The following is an 18,986-nucleotide window of genomic DNA, read 5'->3' as shown; positions in this document are numbered from 1 at the left end:
AGGGACCCGGGTTCGATTCCCGGCTTGGGTCACTGTCTGTGTGGAGTTTGCACATTCTCCCCGTGTCTACGTGGGTTTCCTTCGGGTGCTCTGGTTTCCTCCCACAGTCCGAAAGACATGCAGGTTAGGTGCATTGGCCGTGCTAAATTCTCCCTCAGTGTACCCAAACAGGTGTCGGAGTGTGGCGACTAAGGGGATTTTCACAGTAACTTCATTGCAGTGTTAATGTAAACCTACTTGTGGCACTGATAAATAAACTTTTTACTTTTGGAAAGTCATTATTCAGATGGAAATAAAGCTGTGAAAATAGTTTTTTTAATGTAGGGTTTTACATCTTTCAGTTTTCCGGTTCATTCAATAATGCGCCACAACTGCATGTCGAATACTCACATTTGACCACACATCAAACTGGCTCAGTTCAAATATACAGTACATTATAAAACAAGCACCATTCATTTCATGGCACTGTGAGTTCCAACAACAATGGAAATAAATTAACTTATCTTTTATAATCAAATTTCTGCCCTACTAATGTTATTGTAAATCAGTAAACCAATTCAGAGCGCCGATTACGATAAACAAATGTAACCCCAAATTTTACCATAAATACAGTCAAACCACATTTGGATTCAAGTCACTGGAAGTAAGCAGTAAAAAGCCAGTTTCATTATATAAAATGAAGAAGGATTTTAACAATGGCGGTGCTTCATCTGAACAAACCAGACTTTAAACGTGGACTCTGCAACCGTACGGAACTGACTTGAAAGCTGTATCAGTGAGTTCACTGGTATTTATGTACGCCGTGTCTTCAGCCTTTTGGCTTGTCTCTTTGCCTCCTCCTGACTAACACCATCCAAACCGCCTTGGCTGAGAGCCCTCACACCCTGTAAGCGATTCACCAACTGCATCAACAACGGGATGAGCTGCAGAGAAAAAGGAAAAGTCAGACCCATTATACACCATACTCCAAACCAAGCACCTCAATAGGAATTACACCTAAATAATAAAATTTTAACATAAATAATATCTTAATGAGAACTAAATAAAGAGGAAAGGCCTTTAATGAGATTTATGAGTGAACTTACATGTTGTTAAATCTTAACAGGAATATTGAATGCTAAGTTAGGTTTGAGTAATATACATGAGAGATTTGCATTGGTCACTAATTGTAACAAAATTGTAATATATTTTTTAAAATCTTTACAGTCACCAAACTAAAAACTATATTCGCTGGAGTTCGGAAGAATATGCGGGGGGGGGGTGGGGGTGGGGGGGGGGGGGGGGGCGGAGGCGGATTTCACAGAAACCTATAAAATTCTAACGGGACTAGACAGGGTAAATGCAAGGAGGATGTTTCTGATGGTGGGGGAGTCCAGAACCAGGAGTCACAGTCTAAGGATACGGGCTAGATTACTTAGGACTGAGATGAGGGCAGTACAGTGGTTAGCATCGCCAGGGACCCGGGTTTGATTCCGTCCTCAGGTCACTGTCTGTGTGGAGTTTGCATGTTCTCCCCATGTCTGCGTGGGTTTCCTCCGAGTGCTCCGGTTTCCTCCCACGGTCCAAAGATGTGTGTGTTGGGTGGATTTGGCCATGCTAAATTGTCCCTTGGTGTCAGGGGGTTAGCAGTGTAAGTACGTGGGTTATGGGGATAGAGCCTGGGGATAGACTGTTGTTGGTGCAGGCTCGATGGGCTGTATGGCCTCCTTCTGCACTGTATTGATTCTGTGATGAGGAAGAATTTCTTCACCCAGAGAGTGGTGAGCCTGTGGAATTCACTACCATAGAAAGCAGTTGAGGTCAAAATAGACGCAGTTAAGATATAGCTCCTGGGGTGAAGAGAGATCACAAGATTAAGGGGGGGGGGGGGGGAAAGAGAGGGATCAGGCGATTGAATTGGATGATCAGCCATGACCATGATTAACGGCGGAGCAGGCTGGGAGGCCTCCTCCTGCTCCTTGTTTCGATGTAAAAGAGTAAACAGGTCGAAAGAGGTCTCAGTAATCCAAAAATAATGAGTAATGGAAATAACGTCAATTTATTTGAGAGACCCAACTAATCATGAACAAGCGACGAGGGGGGGGTGGAGAGACACTATCTCAAACAAAACAGCACAATGTATTGTAGAAATTTATTACTGCACATGACACAGTAGATAAGAGCTCCATGGCTTGCCAGAAAAATTAATGCCATGTGAAATTGGACTAAATAAATGGCTTACAAGATCAAATGTGGTACAAATAGAACATAGAACACAGAACATAGAACAGTACAGCACAGAACAGGCCCTTCGGCCCACGATGTTGTGCCGAGCTTTATCTGAAACCAAGATCAAGCTATCCCACTCCCTATCATCCTGGTGTGCTCCATGTGCCTATCCAATAACCGCTTAAATGTTCCTAAAATGTCTGACTCCACTATCACTGCAGGCAGTCCATTCCACACCCCAACCACTCTCTGCGTAAAGAACCTACCTCTGATATCCTTCCTGTATCTCCCACCACGAACCCTATAGTTATACCCACTTGTAATAGCTCCATCCACCCGAGGAAAAAGCATCCACTGTGCAAAAGTAGATTACAACAGTCTTTCCCCCTCTACAAAGCTGCCGTATCCAAGCACGTTGTGGTATCCTCACTGTACAGTGCTGAAGCATTGTCCGAGTACACAAAATTTGAACAACTAATTTTAAAGATTTACAATTCCCTCACCAACTGGATTTAATTAGTTAACAGTTCCCAGATCTTCCTGCTGACAGTGTTATTTGAGGGTTGTGCATCGGACTAAATTTGACGCAGAATTTTGAATACAGGGCTTTTATCCTGTACCTGTGCTCAGATATTTAGAGATAGCACGAGCTCATAGCTCCAGTCAAGTTATTAATGCTGCCACCGCACTTTTAAAAACAAAATATTTTACGAATATATCCTCAACACTGCTCTATCAATGCAATTTGCAAAGGGAAAATCCCATCAGTTTATTCTATTGGAGACACAGATGTATCTCATAGGTAGAATATAGTTTCATAGAATCCCTACAGTGCAGAAGGAGATCATTCGATCACAATAAAATCTAAGTAAAAATGAATTCAACTGTATTTGTCATTTTTAAATTGAGACAGTGAGTAGTCACAATGAAAAGCAACATCTAAACCGGTAAGTCAGCATCCCACCACTCCTTGCACCAACAGTTCTCATTTCTACCAGCTTTCTAAAACGAATCCCCACAGAGTCGCTTTGAAATAGTGTAATTACTGAATTAACAAGAGTAACAATTTGGGAAGGTGTTGCAGTGCTCCTCTCGGAGTGAAACTATGTCGGAAAAGACAGAGGGGATGTGACATTAGACCATAACACTAAACAGCTTATTCTGTGACTAATCTTCTGCTTCTTTTTTTCTTCACTCAAGAGGTGTGGGCTTTGCTGGTTAGGTCAGCATTCACTGCCCTTGAGGAGGGCAATCTCGTCTAATAAGCTCCAGCAGCTGCTAACAGAACTACTCTAAACATGTTTGATATTTTTCAACCTACAGTGAAAAGTATTTGTGCCCTAATTTTCTGCTAATTTGGACAACCCGTATTTGATTTAGAATCATAGAATCTGACAGTGCAGAAGGAGGCCATTCGGCCCATCAAGTCTGCACCAACCACAATCCCACCCAGGCCCTATCCTCATAACCCCACATTTACCCTATAGCTCGTCCCCCTGACACTAAGGGGCAATTTTAGCATGGCCAATCCACCTAACCCGCACATTTTTTGGACTGTGGGAGGAAACCGGAGCACCCGGAGGAAACCCACGCAGACATGAGAGAACGTGCAAACTCCGCACAGACAGTGACCCGAGGCCAGGAAATGAAGGAATTGAACCCGGGTCCCTGGCTCTGTGAGGTTGCAGTGCTAACCACTGTGTGATTATATTGTGCATTGGTAAGTTGAGTGTTTGCATCATTTGCTATGAATGGTTGATATTTTATGTACAGCCGTATTTCATTCACAGCAGGTGGGAGTTTTAAAATAAACAATGCCACTTTCTACCAGAAAATATGCAATAAAAAACATGTCCATATGCTGTTCTCAGCTGCACAGAACCCATTTGTAATTTTGAGTGCTTGAAACAGAAGCTTACCTTATCGTGATTGTAACCAGCCAGAAGCAGGAGCAGAGTAAGGGGCAGGGCGATATATGATCCCTGAGCAACATCCTGTTCGGGTAGCTTTCTCTGGGAAAAGATGATGTAGCACAGTGAGACAGAATTCTATAGGACCAGTTATCCCCAAGACATCATTTACTGCATTGATAACAGCAACTCTACATGGAGGGATGGCAATGTAATTGATTTCAATTAAAACTACACATTGGTGATTTTAGTTTGTGACATTTTTGTTAAGTGTGCCCACCATAAAATAGGAGCTACCAACTTTAGAAAAAGAGACTCTGGTGTAATCTTGAAGAAAGCAGTAGCTTTTAAAATTGTGTTGAGACCTTTGCAAGTGGGATAATGAAGGCACAGATCTACAGGAGTCATTACAAATCAAAAATCCATTTCTGTCACATGTACCAAAACCCATTTACTTCGACTGTCATAAGCTCACATTAAAGCACAATGCCTTCATTAAATTTCAGCAACTGACTCACAAATGCAGCACTTTCTCCCCCAATTACACAATTAGTCAGGTCACTATTGCGAAGATGGAAAATGTCCTCGGAAATATTCCCATTGCTTCCAAACCACATCAGACCGAAATACAGCATTTAACCACAAAATCATAGTTGCTTTTTCTTTGGTGTTATTTGGCAGATCATCTGATTGGCTCTGATGCTGTGGGAGGTGCAGCCCCAAAACGTAACATACGGATACACCGGGTAATTTTGACATTGGCTGATGGTTCCAATAAAAACAATACAAAACCTGCTAAAGGTGCCAGTTCATGGGCTGCAATACAAGATAAACCATAAGACATAGGAGCAGAATTAGGCCACTCGGCCTATCGCATCTGCTCCGCCATTCAATCATGGCTGATATTTTTCTCATCCCCATTCTCCTGCCTTTTTCCCATAACCCCTGATTCCCTTATTAATCAAGAACCTATCTATCTCTGTCTTAAAGACACTCAATGACCCGGCCTCCACAGCCTCCTGCGGCAAAGTTCCACAGATTCACCACTCTCTGGCTGAAGAAATTCCTCTTCATCTCTGTTTTAAAGGATCGTCCCTTTAGCCCGAGGTTGTGCCCTCTGGTTTCTAGTTTTTCCTACTAGTGAAACATCCTCTCCATGTCCACTCTATCCAAGCCTCGCAGTATTCTGTAAGTTTCAATAAGATGCCTGCTCATCCTTCTAAACTCCAACGAGGACAGACCCAGAGTCCTCAACCGTTCCTCATACAACAAGCTCTTCATTCCAGGGATCATTCTTGTGAACTTCCTCTGGAGGTTCTTTCCAAGGCCAGCACATCCTTCCTTAGATATGGGGCCCAAAACTGCTCACAATACTCCAAATGGTGTCTGACCAGAGCCTTATACAGCGTCGGACAAGCAATCAGTTAAAACCCAGCTTGTTGATATTAAAAGTTGTTCAAGATGTAGGTATTGCTGGAAAGCCAGCATCTGTTGCCTGTCCCTTGATGCCCTGGAAAACCATTACCTTTCCGACATCCACTAACCCCAAATTCCTTTCCCTCTTTATATCAAGGGGACAGCAGCATGTATAAAGTCATCTTAAAACTAATGTATGAGACTAATGTATCCAGTCAATAAGGGCATCTGAATCATTTGCAGAATGCCCTGTTGAGAAAAAAAACAATAAGAAGTCTCACAACAGCAGGTTAAAAGTCCAACAGGTTTAGTTGGAATCACGAGCTTTCGGAGTGCGGCTCCTTCATCAGGTGAGAACTCTTTCCTCAGCACTCACCTGATGAAGCAGCGACGCTCCGAAAGCTCGTTATTCCAAATAAACCTGTTGGACTTTAACCTGCTGTTGTGAAAGTCCTTACTGTGCCCACCCCAGTCCAACGCCGGCATCTCCACATCTAGAAAAAAAACAGATGTGGAGTTTGCACATTCTCCCCGTGCCTGCATGGGTTTCCTCTGGGTGCTCCGGTTTCCTCCCACACTCCAAAGATGTGCAGGTTAGGTGGATTGGCCATGCTAAATTGCCCCTTAGCGTCAAGGGGATTATCTATGTAAATGCATGGAGTTGTGGGGATAGGGTCTGGGTGGGGTTGTGGTCGGTGCAGGCTCGATGGGCCGAATGGCCTCCTTCTGCACTGTAAGATTCTATGATTCTATTTAAAAATCACCTTTTGCCAAGTTTTGTTAAATCCAATGCAGTATTTCAAAGTTAATTAAGTAACAATAGGTTCAATTAAAATTAAGCAAGACAGTTAAGCCTCTACAGTTTCCAGGACAAACTTCAGTTTCAAATTTAATAGGGGAAGAAAAACCTTTGCAAGAAGTCACTCTTCAATAACCATTTCAACGCCTTGTATCCAATTAATTAAAGTTTAAGTTTATTTATTAGTCACAAGTCGGCTCACATTAACACTGTAAGTAGTCTCACAACACCAGGCTAAAGTCCAACAGGTTTATTTGGTAGCACGAGCTTTCGGAGCGCTGCTCCTTCGTCAGGTGAGTGCCTAGGCACTTTGTTGGACTTTAACCTGGTGTTGTGAGACTACTTACTGTGCCTACCCCAGTCCAACGCTGGCAACTCCACATCATGGCTTCCACGTTAACACTGCAATGAAGTTATTGTGAAAATCCCCTCGTCGCCACACTCCGGCGCCTGTTCGGGTACACTGAGGGAGAATTTAGCATGGCCCAATGTACCTAACCAGCACGTCTTTTGGATTGTGGGAGGAAACCGGAGCATCCAGAGGAAACCCATGCAGGCACAGGGAGAACGTGCAGACTCCACACAGACAGTCACCCAAGCCGGGAATCGAATCCAGGTCCCAGGCACTGTGAAACAGCAATGCTAACCATTGTGCCAATTTTTACCCTTGCCAAAGTGCAATGCTGCCAAATAACAGAAAAACAAGTGCAATAATAAATGCTTCACTGAATCTGCCAATGTTAAATGAAAAGCATTTCAACAATCTTCAATGAATAATCAGTTGTAATGGGTGTTGCTGTGGCAAAACAACTTCATTCAAAGGTTCTGAAGAATAATCGTTAAATTATTCTTAATCATTCACTTACCGAAGGGGTGAACATCAGGGTGATGTGTTTATGGTAGCCAGTCGCACTGAAGGATATCTGGGGCAAGATGTACTCATACAGTGACTTGGGCAATGTGGACTCCAACACAATGACATAATTCTGCAACAAGACAGGCAAGAAGTTCATTCCCACACAACAAGGGAAAGAAAATGTTTCTGAGACCAACAGAAGCTATTTGCATTCATTTACACAGCGGAGCTCAATGCCGTCCAGTTCTACAGGATGCAAACTTACCTCTCCATCCCTTAGCAGTGGTGGGAACTGGAAAAAAAGGGACTGCCCGAGCGACACCGTTTGAATGGGATTATCCAGGTTTTCGCTTTTATACAGCACCACCTGAATAAATTAAACATATCCATTTTAGCCTTTTTAAAGAATTAAGAATATAAGAACTAGGAGCAGGAGTAGGCCATCTGGCCCCTCGAGCCTGCTCTGCCATTCAATAAGATCATGGCTGATCTTTTCATGGTTTCAGCTCCACTTACCCGCCCGCTCACCATAACCCTTAATTCCTTTACTGTTCAAAAATTTATCTATCTATCCTTGCCTTAAGTTTATATTTCAGATATTTGCATATATTCACAATATAATACAATAGATTTTAAGATGCTATTACGTTCACTAAACCCTAACTTATAAAATGGTAGCAATTTTACAATGATGCAACATAACGGGGGCAAGAAGTGTAACACAGAATGGCACCAGGAGTTTGATTCCATACTCAGACTCTACCCTCCCAGTTATCCACTGCAGTGAATCACAGATCGCGAATCAGATGCTTCGTCACAGGGAAAGCGGGGTGAGGAAATGGGAAAACTGTGATTATTATTTCTCTTCCCTTTCCTTTCAGATAGAAATCAAAAAACATCCAAAGATGTGCGGGTTAGGTTGATTGGCCAGGTTAAAAATTGCCCCTTAGAATACTAAAATGCGTAGGTTAGAGGGATTAGTGGGTAAATATGTGGGGGTAGGGCTGGGTGGGATTGTGGTCGGTGCAGACTCGATGGGCCGAATGGCCTCCTTCTGCACTGTAGGGTTTCTATGATTTCTATGATAGTGTCAGAGGGTCTAGCAGGATAAATATGTGGGGTTACGGGAATAGGGTCTAGGTGGGATTATGGTCGGTGCAGACTTGATGGGCCGAATGGCCTCTTTCTAAGGACGGATGTGCCGGCCTTGGAAAGGGTCCAGAGGAGGTTCACAAAAATGCTCTTTGGAATGAAGAGCTTGTCGTATGAGGAAGGGCTGAGGACTCTGGATCTGTACTGGTTGGAGTTTAAAAGGATGAGGGGGGGGATCTTATTGAAACTTACAGGATACTGCGAGGCCTGGATAGAGTGGACGTGGAGAGGATGTTTCCACTAGTAGGAAAAACTAGAACCAGAGGGCACAACCTCAGGCTGAAGGGACGATCCTTTAAAAGAGATGAGAGTAGGAATTTCTTCAGCCAGAAAGTGATTAATCTGTAGAACTCTTTGCCGCAGAAGGCTGTGGAAGCCAGGTCATTGAATGTCTTTAAGACAGAGATAGATAGGTTCTTGATTAATAAGGGGATCAGGGGTTATGGAGAAAAGGCAGGAGAATGGGGATGAGAAAAAAATCAGCCATGATTGAATGGCAGAGCAGACTCGATGGGCCGAGTGGCCTAATTCTGCTCCTATATCTTATGGTCTTATCGTCTTCTGCACAGTAGGGATTCTATGATTCTAAAATCTTTGACAGAAGGTTGAGTTCAGGTTGTTTAGCCAGCCGTTTGAGACGATTTATTATCTGAAAAGGAAGAATTTGCAGGACTGTGGGGAGCAGGTGTGTGACTTGCTCCTTCAGAGAGAGCCAGCACAGACATGCTGGGCCAAATGGCTGTACTATAACTATTCTGAACTGGGGGTGGCAGAATAAAAAGCAAGCACTTTTGCAAATAAACCAATCCGACTTACCCGCAAAGTAGAAAGGTGCTCGGGTGAAGTGATGACATTTCCACTTAAATCAAACTGATTAATTTGTCGGAACGCTAGAATATTCACGCCTTCAATATCGCTACTGTCGACCTGTACAAACAAAAATCAAAGGGATTGGATGAAAATTGGTTTATGTGTGACCATTTTTTTCCACTGCAGAAGGATTAACATAAAAGCTTTATACGCAAAAGTACGAAACAGCAATGTCTCCTGCGGGGCCAGTTTCTCCTGGAGTATTCATTTTATTAATGGTGCTAATTAAACTGGCACAATGATACATTCTTAAAAGGCAAAGATTGAATTTCTCTGAAATTTTAGAAAGATTTTTCTGAATGTAAAATCCGCAGTCGTACAAATTTATAAATCTGAATGTTACACTAGCAGCCTGGGCCCTTCGAATTCTGGTCATCTTAGAAGATCAGCCAGCCCTCAGCTAAATCTATGGGGAGGTGGCTAGGAAAAGGGATGCGTGCGTACTGGCCCAGTTACATGGGTAAGATGGGTATAGAGGGATATGGGCCAAACGTGGGCAACTGGTAATAGCTTGGTGGTTTAAAAAAATGGGGACGGCATGGACAAGTTGGGCCGAAGGGCCTGTTTGCATGCTGTAAACCTCTATGACTCTATATTAGAGAATCACTCCTGGCTCCACATTAAGGCGAGTTTGAAAAAGAACTTTATTTGACAGTTTCTTCAGAAGCCTCCAACCACCCTGATAGGACCACTGGCTAAAACTGCTGCAGCTCCTGTGCCCTTTTAGGTAGGCACCAGGGCCATCCAAATACTAGTCATGCAAGATTTGGTTGAGTGCGTCTTGAAGGCAAATTCTAACATTCCGTCAGTATATGTCTAGATGAGCAATATGGCACCGCCCACCACAAGAAGCACCTTCACACCTCTCTGCAACCCCCTCAACACAGTTTGCAAGAAACAGCAGTTAGACACAGTCAGTGAGCTTGCGAATTAACAAGTGAGTCACAGCACACTGGAAGAGGAGCAAGTGAGACTGTTGTAGAAGCAGGAACCTGTTGCCAAATGGTTGTCATCAGCAAACTCTTTCCTTTTGGAAATGCAGCAGTATTTCGGCGATTAATGTTGCTCTCAAGTGGGAAAGGAAATAAAATGCTGGCTACTCATCAGTCTGCGAAATATACATGGGCGGTATATAGGCTGATAAAAGCAGCTTATCCCCTCAGGGAAACTGGGAGTGGGAATACTGGCAGTGCTGTCACTATCGTGGAGGTTGGCTGATGGCACCCTTGTGGCACAATTCATTAACTGGCTCCCTAGTATGATAGCAAAGGCAGCTTCCCCTGGTCACTGCCAGAGAGCTGCATCAGGACCTGGGGATAATAATTGGCGCGACAATGGCAGGTGCCGTGACTCCGCTCAGGGGCCTGAAAATTCCTGGGACACGTTTTCCAATCCTGTACCACAACAGCCAGGAAACACTGTGCTTCAAAACCAAGCTCCCTCACAATTTAAACATGGTTTACTGCCCAGCGCAGGATGCTGAGGCTTATGGACAGATACCCTCCTAAGCGCCAGTCAAAGGCTATACAATAATACAACATACAATGTTGAAGTTGTACAAGACATTGGTAAGGCCACACTTGGAATACTGTGTACAGTTCTGGTCATCCTATTATAGAAGGGATATTATTAAACTAGAAACAGTGCAGAAAAGATTTACTAGGATGCTACAAGGACTTGATGGTTTGAGTTATAAGGAGAGGCTGGATGGACTGGGATTTTTTTTTTCTGGAGCGTAGGAGGCTGAGGGGTGATCTTATAGAGGTCTATAAAATACTGAGGGGCACAGATCAGCTAGATAGTCAATATCTTTTCCCAAAGGTAGGGGAGTCTAAAACTAGAGGGCATAGGTTTAAGGTGAGAGGGGAGAGATACAAAAGTGTCCAGAGGGGCAATTTTTTCACACAGAGGGTGGTGAGTGTCTGGAACAAGCTTCCAGTGGTAGTAGTAGAGGCAGGTATAATTTTGTCTTTTAAAAAGCATTTAGATAGTTACATGGGTACGATGGGTATAGAGGGATATGGGCCAAACGTGGACAATTGGGATTACTTAGGGGTTTAAAAAAAAGGGCAGCATGGACAAGTTGGGCCGAAGGGCCTGTTTCCATGCTGTAAACCTCTATGACTCTAATAAGAATTCCCTTTAAATGTCCGCTGTTCTGTGTTTGAGTTGTCATCTTACTGGGGAAATTAATCTTTACAATTCGCCTAGAATGCATTCAAATATTACATAACACTTTGAGCTGAATTGTTTTAACGTTCTTTAACTGATATCCCCAAAACATTGGAAACTTTAGGGAGAAATGGCTAAAAGGGGTTTATAACTTTAAGAGCTCCATCCAACAGGGAGCCTCCTCCCCTTAGGTTCAGCCCAGATGGAGAAAAATAATATACAGCTCAGTCCCATCATAAATAGATGAGAAATCACTTGATGTTTAATTTAAATAGATCATAAATCTTTAACCCATTTTGGCTGGCAGCAATTGCATCCAGTTTAAAAGGCCAGTTGAAAAATCATGTACAAAAAGTGGCAAAAAATCTGGCAATATGGAGCTCTGCCCAATTTCTCTGGATTCTAATCGTCATTTACACAACAGCCACGTTCAACTGGAGGAACTTCAGAAACGTAGCTGAAACCTTAAACATGAATACAAGATATTCCACACTCAACTAACCTCGATAGCGCGATACTGCGGTAGAGCCCTCTCTATATGGTCATTGCCTTCAGCTTTCAGTTGAATGTGGTACACACAACTTGGCTACAGAGAAAAGACAGAAAAATAATCAATCATTTCTCAGTTAAACTCACTTCAAAAACCAAGCATTGGAAATATATGTATCGAACGATTCCAATTTTAACATCAATTACTGATCGACCAGCCAATTCACATATATATAATTTTAAAATGCTAAACATAGAACATAGAACAGTACAGCACAGAACAGGCCCTTCGGCCCACGATGTTGTGCCGACCTTCATCTGAAACCAAGATCAAGCTATCCCACTCCCTACCATCCTGGTGTGCTCCATGTGCCTATCCAATAACCGCTTAAATGTTCCTAAAGTGTCTGACTCCACTATCACTGCAGGCAGTCCATTCCACACCCCAACCACTCTCTGCGTGAAGAACCTACCTCTGATATCCTTCCTATATCTCCCACCATGAACCCTATAGTTATGCCCCCTCGTAATAGCTCCATCCACCCGAGGAAATAGTCTTTGAACGTTCACTCGATCTATCCCCTTCATCATTTTATAAACCTCTATTAAGTCTCCCCTCAATCTCCTCCGCTCCAGAGAGAACAGCCCCAGCTCCCTCAACCTTTCCTCATAAGACCGACACTCCAAACCAGGCAGCATCCTGGTAAATCTCCTCTGCACTCTTTCCAGCACTTCCACATCCTTCTTATAGTGAGGTGACCAGAACTGCACGCAATATTCCAAATGCGGTCTCACCAAGGTCCTGTACAGTTGCAGCATAACCCCACGGCTCTTAAACTCCAACCCCCTGTTAATAAAAGCTAACACACTATATGCCTTCTTCACAGCTCTATCCACTTGAGTGGCAACCTTTAGAGATCTGTGGATATGGACCCCAAGATCTCTCTGTTCCTCCACAGTCTTCAGAACCCTACCTTTGACCCTGTAATCCACATTTAAATTAGTCCTACCAAAATGAATCACCTCACATTTATCAGGGTTAAACTCCATTTGCCATTTTTCAGCCCAGCTTTGCATCCTATCTATGTCTCTTTGCAGCCTACAACAGCCCTCCACCTCATCCACTACTCCACCAATCTTGGTGTCATCAGCAAATTTACTGATCCACCCTTCAGCCCCCTCCTCTAAGTCATTAATAAAAATCACAAAGAGCAGAGGACCAAGCACCGATCCCTGCGGCACTCCGCTAGCAACCTGCCTCCAGTCCGAAAATTTTCCATCCACCACCACCCTCTGTCTTCGATCAGACAGCCAGTTACCTATCCAATCGGCCAACTTTCCCTCTATCCCACACCTCTTACTTTCATCATAAGCCGACCATGGGGGGCCTTATCAAACGCCTTACTAAAATCCATGTATATGACATCAACCGCCCTACCTTCATCAACACACCTAGTTACCTCCTCAAAAAATTCTATCAAATTTGTGAGGCACGATTTGCCCTTCACAAATCCGTGCTGACTATCCCGGATTAATCCGCATCTTTCTAAATGGTCGTAAATCCCATCCCTAAGGACCTTTTCCATCAATTTACCAACCACCGAAGTCAGACTAACCGGTCTATAATTACCAGGGTCATTTCTATTCCCTTTCTTAAACAGAGGAACAACATTTGCCACTCTCCAGTCCTCTGGCACCATCCCCGTGGACAGCGAGGACCCAAAGATCAAAGCCAAAGGCTCTGCAATCTCATCCCTCGCCTCCCAAAGAATCCTAGGATACATTTCATCAGGCCCAGGGGACTTATCGACCTTCAGTTTATTCAAAACTGCCAATACATCCTCCCTCCGAACATCTATTTCCTCCAGCCTATTAGCCTGTAACACCTTCTCTTCCTGAAAAACATGGCCCCTCTCCTTGGTGAACACTGAAGAAAAGTATTCATTCATCACCTCGCCTATCTCTACTGATTCCATACACAAGTTCCCACCACTGTCCTTGACCGGCCCTAACCTCACCCTGGTCATTCTTTTATTCCTCACATAAGAGTAAAAAGCCTTGGGGTTTTCCTTGATCCGACCCGCCAAGGACTTCTCATGTCCCCTCCTAGCTCTCCTCAGCCCCTTTTTCAGCTCGTTCCTTGCTAACTTGTAACCCTCAGTCGAGCCATCTGAACCTTGTTTCCTCATCCCTACATAAGCTTCCCTCTTCCTTTTCACAAGACATTCCACCTCTTTTGTGAACCACGGTTCCCTCACTCGGCCATTTCCTCCCTGCCTGACAGGGACATACCTATCAAGGACACCCAGTATTTGTTCCTTGAAAAAGTTCCACTTTTCATCAGTGCCTTTCCCTGACAGTTTCTGTTCCCATCTTATGCCCCCTAATTCTTGCCTAATCGCATCATAATTACCTCTCCCCCAATTGTAAGCCTTGCCCTGCCGTCCGGCCCTATCCCTCTCCATTGCAATAACAAAAGACACCGAATTGTGGTCACTATCTCCAAAGTTCTCTCCCACAACCAAATCTAACACTTGGCCCGGTTCATTTCCCAGTACCAAATCCAATGTGGCCTCACCCCTTGTCGGCCTATCCACATATTGTGTCAGGAAACCCTCCTTCACACACTGCACAAAAAGTGCCCCATCCAAACTATTTGACCTACAAAGGTTCCAATCAATATTTGGAAAGTTAAAGTCCCCCATGACAACTACCCTGTGACCCCCACACGTATCCATAATCTGCTTAGCAATTTCTTCCTCCACATCTCTATTACTATTTGGGGGCCTATAGTAAACTCCTAGCAACGTGACCGCTCCTTTCCTGTTTCTAACTGCAGCCCATATTACCTCAGTGTGCATATCCCCCTCAAAGTGCTTTTCCGCAGCCGTTAAACTATCCTTGATTAACAATGCTACTCCTCCACCTCTTTTACCAGCTTCCCTACACTTACTGAAACATCTATACCCCGGAACGTCCAACAACCATTCCTGTCCTTGTTCTACCCACGTCTCCGTAATGGCCACAACATCGTAGTCCCAAGTAGCAATCCACGCCCCAAGTTCATCCACCTTGTTCCGGATGCTCCTTGCATTGAAGTAGACACACTTCAACCCATCTTCCTGTCTACCGGTACCCACCCTTGACCTTGATACCTTCCCCAATACCTCACCACCCTCAACACTGACTTCTGGACTACAACTCCTTTTCCCACTCCCCTGACAAATTAGTTTAAATCCCCCTGAAGAGCCGTAGCAAATTTCCCTCCCAGGATATTGGTGCCCCTCTGGTTCAGGTGCACCCCGTCCTGTTTGTAGAGGTCCCACCTTCCCCAGAACGTGTTCCAATTATCCACGTATCTGAAACCCTCCCTCCTGCACCATCCCTGCAACCACATGTTTAAGTGCACTCTCTCCCTGTTCCTCAACTCGCTATCACGTGGCACCGGTAGCGTACCAGAGATGACCACATGTTTTGTCTTTGCTCTCAGCTTCCAGCCGAGCTCCCGAAATTCCTGTTTTAAATCCCCGTGCAGGAACATTACATTACACAGCGCACTTAGCACCTTGCTTCATAGCTTCGTTCTCAAAAAGGTTCCACGGCACAGTGGTTAGCACTGCTGCCTTACAGCGCCAGGGACCGGGTTCAATTCCAGCCTTGGTCTGTGTGGAGTCTGCACGTTCTCCCGGTGTCTGCGTGGGTTTCCTCCGGGTGCTCCGGTTTCCTCCCACAGTCCAAAGGTGTGCGGGTTAAGTGGATTGGCCACGCTAAATTGTCCCTTAGTGTCAGGTAGATTAGCAGAGTAAATAGGTGTGGTTACAGGGTTAGGGCCTGGGTGGGATTGTTGTCAGTGCGGGCTTGACGGGCCGAATGGCCTCCTTCTGCACTGTATGTAAGGATATGGGTATGGATATGGATATGATGAGTTTCTGAACTCAAGCACGTGAAGCAGTGAGCAAAGACGTGGCAAGTTCATCACCAAGGTGAATGCTAAATAAAGCAGCATTCAAAAATGGATGGGAATTCATTTTTCAAATGCAATCCATCACAATAAGCACAAAAGATCAATCTAACCCCCCGCAAAACAACAAGGAGTTTTAGCTCCAATTATGTGATTTAAATATAATTTTAGTGCTTGCACCCAAAAATATATAGCAATTTAATGGGTCACCGCTGATGACTAGTTGCCAAATAATATTTGGTCAAAATTATAGAAACACTCACCCAATTTTTCTGGAGAAATTTTCAAACGTAAACAATTTATTTTTCATTGTTGTTATTAACTTTCCACTGAATCTTTTTATTTATGTCACATATTTTGAACTGCGGTTCCCAGACCCAAGGAGCATGCAGATCATCAAGGCCAGCTGATTTCTCTGTTCAGATTTCAACACTTGGCTGAACAGCACGATATCGAGACTGCTTACTACTCATCAAAATATACCTTCCGCAAAAACTACATTGCTTTTCTTCCAGTAGTGGACATTCTTTGAGAAATTAGGTCAGCATAAAAGCAGAGCTACAGACTGTAAAATCCCAGTCTTGTAATTTCAGAATCACAGAATACTACAGTGCAGAAGAGGCCCTTCGGCCCATCGAGTCTGCACCGATACATGAAAGGCCCTGACCTGCCCACCTAATCCCACTTGCCAGCACTTGGCCCATAGCCCTGAATGTTATGATGTGCCAAGTACTCATCCAGGTACTTTTTAAAGGATGTGAGGCATCCCGCCTCCACCACCCTCCCAGGCAGCGCATTCCAGACCCTCACCACCCTCTGGGGAAAAAGGGTTTTCCTCAAATGCACCTTAAATCTCCCACCCCTCACTTTTAACTTGTGACCCTTCAACTAAGGGGAACAGCTGCTCCTTATCCACCCTGTCCATGCCCCTCATCATCTTAAACACCTCAATCAGGTCTTCCCTTATATTTCTAAAGTAAAGTTTCAGATTGGTCAATATACATCGAAAGCTAACCGTATCTCCAGGCAATGACCATGATAATCTGTAGGAAACCATAATTGGTTGCCTGACCAAAGTCCAGCAGCTTACAATCCCTACAGTGCAGAAGAGGCTATTCGGCCCATCAAGTCTGCACCGACTCTCTGTCAGAGTATATTACCCAGGTCCTCTCCCCCAGCCTATCCCTGTAACTCCATACATTTCCCATGGCTAATTCATCTAACCCACACATCTTTGGGCAAGATGGTTACCTCCTAAACAGAACAGGTTCACGCACAGTCAGTTTCAACTACTTTCAACCAACATTACAAATGATTTTGTTCACAGACAAGGAGTTAATGAAATTAACTTGGAGGCTAGGGAAGCTGACACATACAATAGAATATCTGCAAAAGTAATACATTTAAGTGTTTCTTTGGCACAAAGGTCCTGTGTTTCTACTCAAATCTCATTCCAATTCTTCCCTGCCAACCATTTGATCTTCAAGTTGTCTCAGCAGGGAGACAGAACTTCATAAGGCAGAGTTAAATGATCCTGAAAAGGTCTAAATTGAAAATGTTCTTATTTTGAAGATAGTTTAAAGTAATGTATAAGTTGAGCATTTGATTTGCTTATTACTCTGCAGGTTTCCTTTTGTTTCTGTGTGCTCATAGAATCCCTACAGTGCAGAAGGAGGTCATTTGGCCCATCGAGCCTGCACCGATTCTTACCCAGGCTTCCCCATAACCCTGTGTATTTACCCCGCTAACCCCCTAACCTATATATCTTGGGATATTAATGGTAATTTTAGCATGGCCAACCAACCTCACCTGCACATCTTTGTAAACTTCATTTCTGCCTTTAGTTTTGCACCTAGTCTGATAATGTATCACCTTTTGGAATGCCGGTGTGCAACAGTGGTACAAAATAACTTGGTAAAAATGGTCATTGTTAATCCTCCAGCATACTAACCCTTGCCACAACATGAAGATTGCAAGTTTTGGATCAAAATTAAACTAGTGACAAAATACTGCAACAATTGGAAACCTGACAAAAAGAAATGTTGGAAACACAGCAGGTTAGGCAACATATGTGGAGGAAGAAACATTTAACTGCTCAAAATCTCCAGACAATTTGTCAGATCTGGAAAATATCAATCAATAGCTGATTTCAAGGCATAAAGCAAGAGAAGTGAGGGTACAAAAATTATTATTTTTCTTTTTTGATATGTATGGCCATTTACAACCCCCCATCCCTTTTTCCATTACAAATCACTCATCTTTTGTTTCTGACAAAGGGTCACAGAATCCCTACAGTGCAATAGAGGCCATTCGGCCCATCGAGTCTGCACTGACTGATTGAGTATCTTACTAGGCCCTCTGCCCTGCCCCCATCCCTGTAACCCCACACATTTTCCCATGGCTAATCCATCTAACCTACACATCTTGGGACATTAAGGGGCAATTTAGCATGGCGAATCAACCTAACCTGCACACCTTTGGACTGTTGTAGGAAACCGGAGCACCCAGAAGAACCTCACGCAGACACGGGGAGAACGTGCAAACTCCATACAGTCACTCAAGACTGGAATTGAACCCGGGTCCCTGGCGCTGTGATCACTGTGCCATCCTCTAAGATATGAAGTGCTAACCATGTTCGCTCTCTCTATGGACGCTGCCTGACATGTTTTGTCTTCCCATTTCCTTCCTGTTGAAACTGCAACTTGCGGCAAAATCAATAAAGGGAGTTGGAAGAGAGCCCAAACCCTAACAATGCAATCCTCTGCAAGATGTCAATATTTTCAAAGGATCCATGTGATAATGCCAAATTCTGCAGGGTTCCCTGCCAAAACAGTCAGAAATCCAGTGATTTCCATTGTGGTAATCTTGGCCGCACGTGAATTTGTTACTGTTTTCATACTTTATCAAATTGGACAAGACATGTTAAAAGTGTATGGGGAGAAAGTTCTCTGCAATAAACATCTTCACAATTAAATAGATCCATGAGAGCAAACTGCTAACTCTTACCAGTAGGCCACGGAGACGGAATTTTCCATCTTCGTCCGTCACGGTATCCTCTCCGTAAACGCTACAATCTTTCTGGCCAACAGCTTCCACGGCAACTCCTTGTTCCGGCTCCCCATTCAGTGAGGATACCATTCCGTAACAGCTTGA

The 18,986-nt window shown here is 43.9% G+C and overlaps 1 protein-coding gene across 2 annotated transcripts in view; it reads right to left on the bottom strand.

Annotated features, from left to right (window-relative positions):
• Nucleotides 1-299: 299 nt before the first annotated feature.
• The window catches only part of nomo (nodal modulator), an 81,497-nt gene continuing 62,810 nt past the window's right edge, over nucleotides 300-18,986 (bottom strand). For both annotated transcript variants that reach the window (XM_078240909.1, XM_078240907.1), the window contains 7 exons: nucleotides 18,840-18,981; nucleotides 11,886-11,969; nucleotides 9,158-9,268; nucleotides 7,455-7,556; nucleotides 7,200-7,319; nucleotides 4,128-4,220; nucleotides 300-923 (listed from right to left, as the gene is read on the bottom strand). In XM_078240909.1, coding sequence (XP_078097035.1) covers nucleotides 792-923; nucleotides 4,128-4,220; nucleotides 7,200-7,319; nucleotides 7,455-7,556; nucleotides 9,158-9,268; nucleotides 11,886-11,969; nucleotides 18,840-18,981 — 784 coding nt within the window. In that variant the 3' untranslated portion in view covers nucleotides 300-791. The remainder of the gene's footprint in view (nucleotides 924-4,127; nucleotides 4,221-7,199; nucleotides 7,320-7,454; nucleotides 7,557-9,157; nucleotides 9,269-11,885; nucleotides 11,970-18,839; nucleotides 18,982-18,986) is intronic.

The sequence above is a fragment of the Mustelus asterias genome, chromosome 23, assembly GCF_964213995.1.
Source record: "Mustelus asterias chromosome 23, sMusAst1.hap1.1, whole genome shotgun sequence".
NCBI classification, from domain to species: Eukaryota; Metazoa; Chordata; class Chondrichthyes; order Carcharhiniformes; family Triakidae; genus Mustelus; species Mustelus asterias.
The sequence above is the reverse complement of the archived record's forward strand: the minus strand, read 5'-3'. Positions and strand labels throughout refer to the sequence as shown.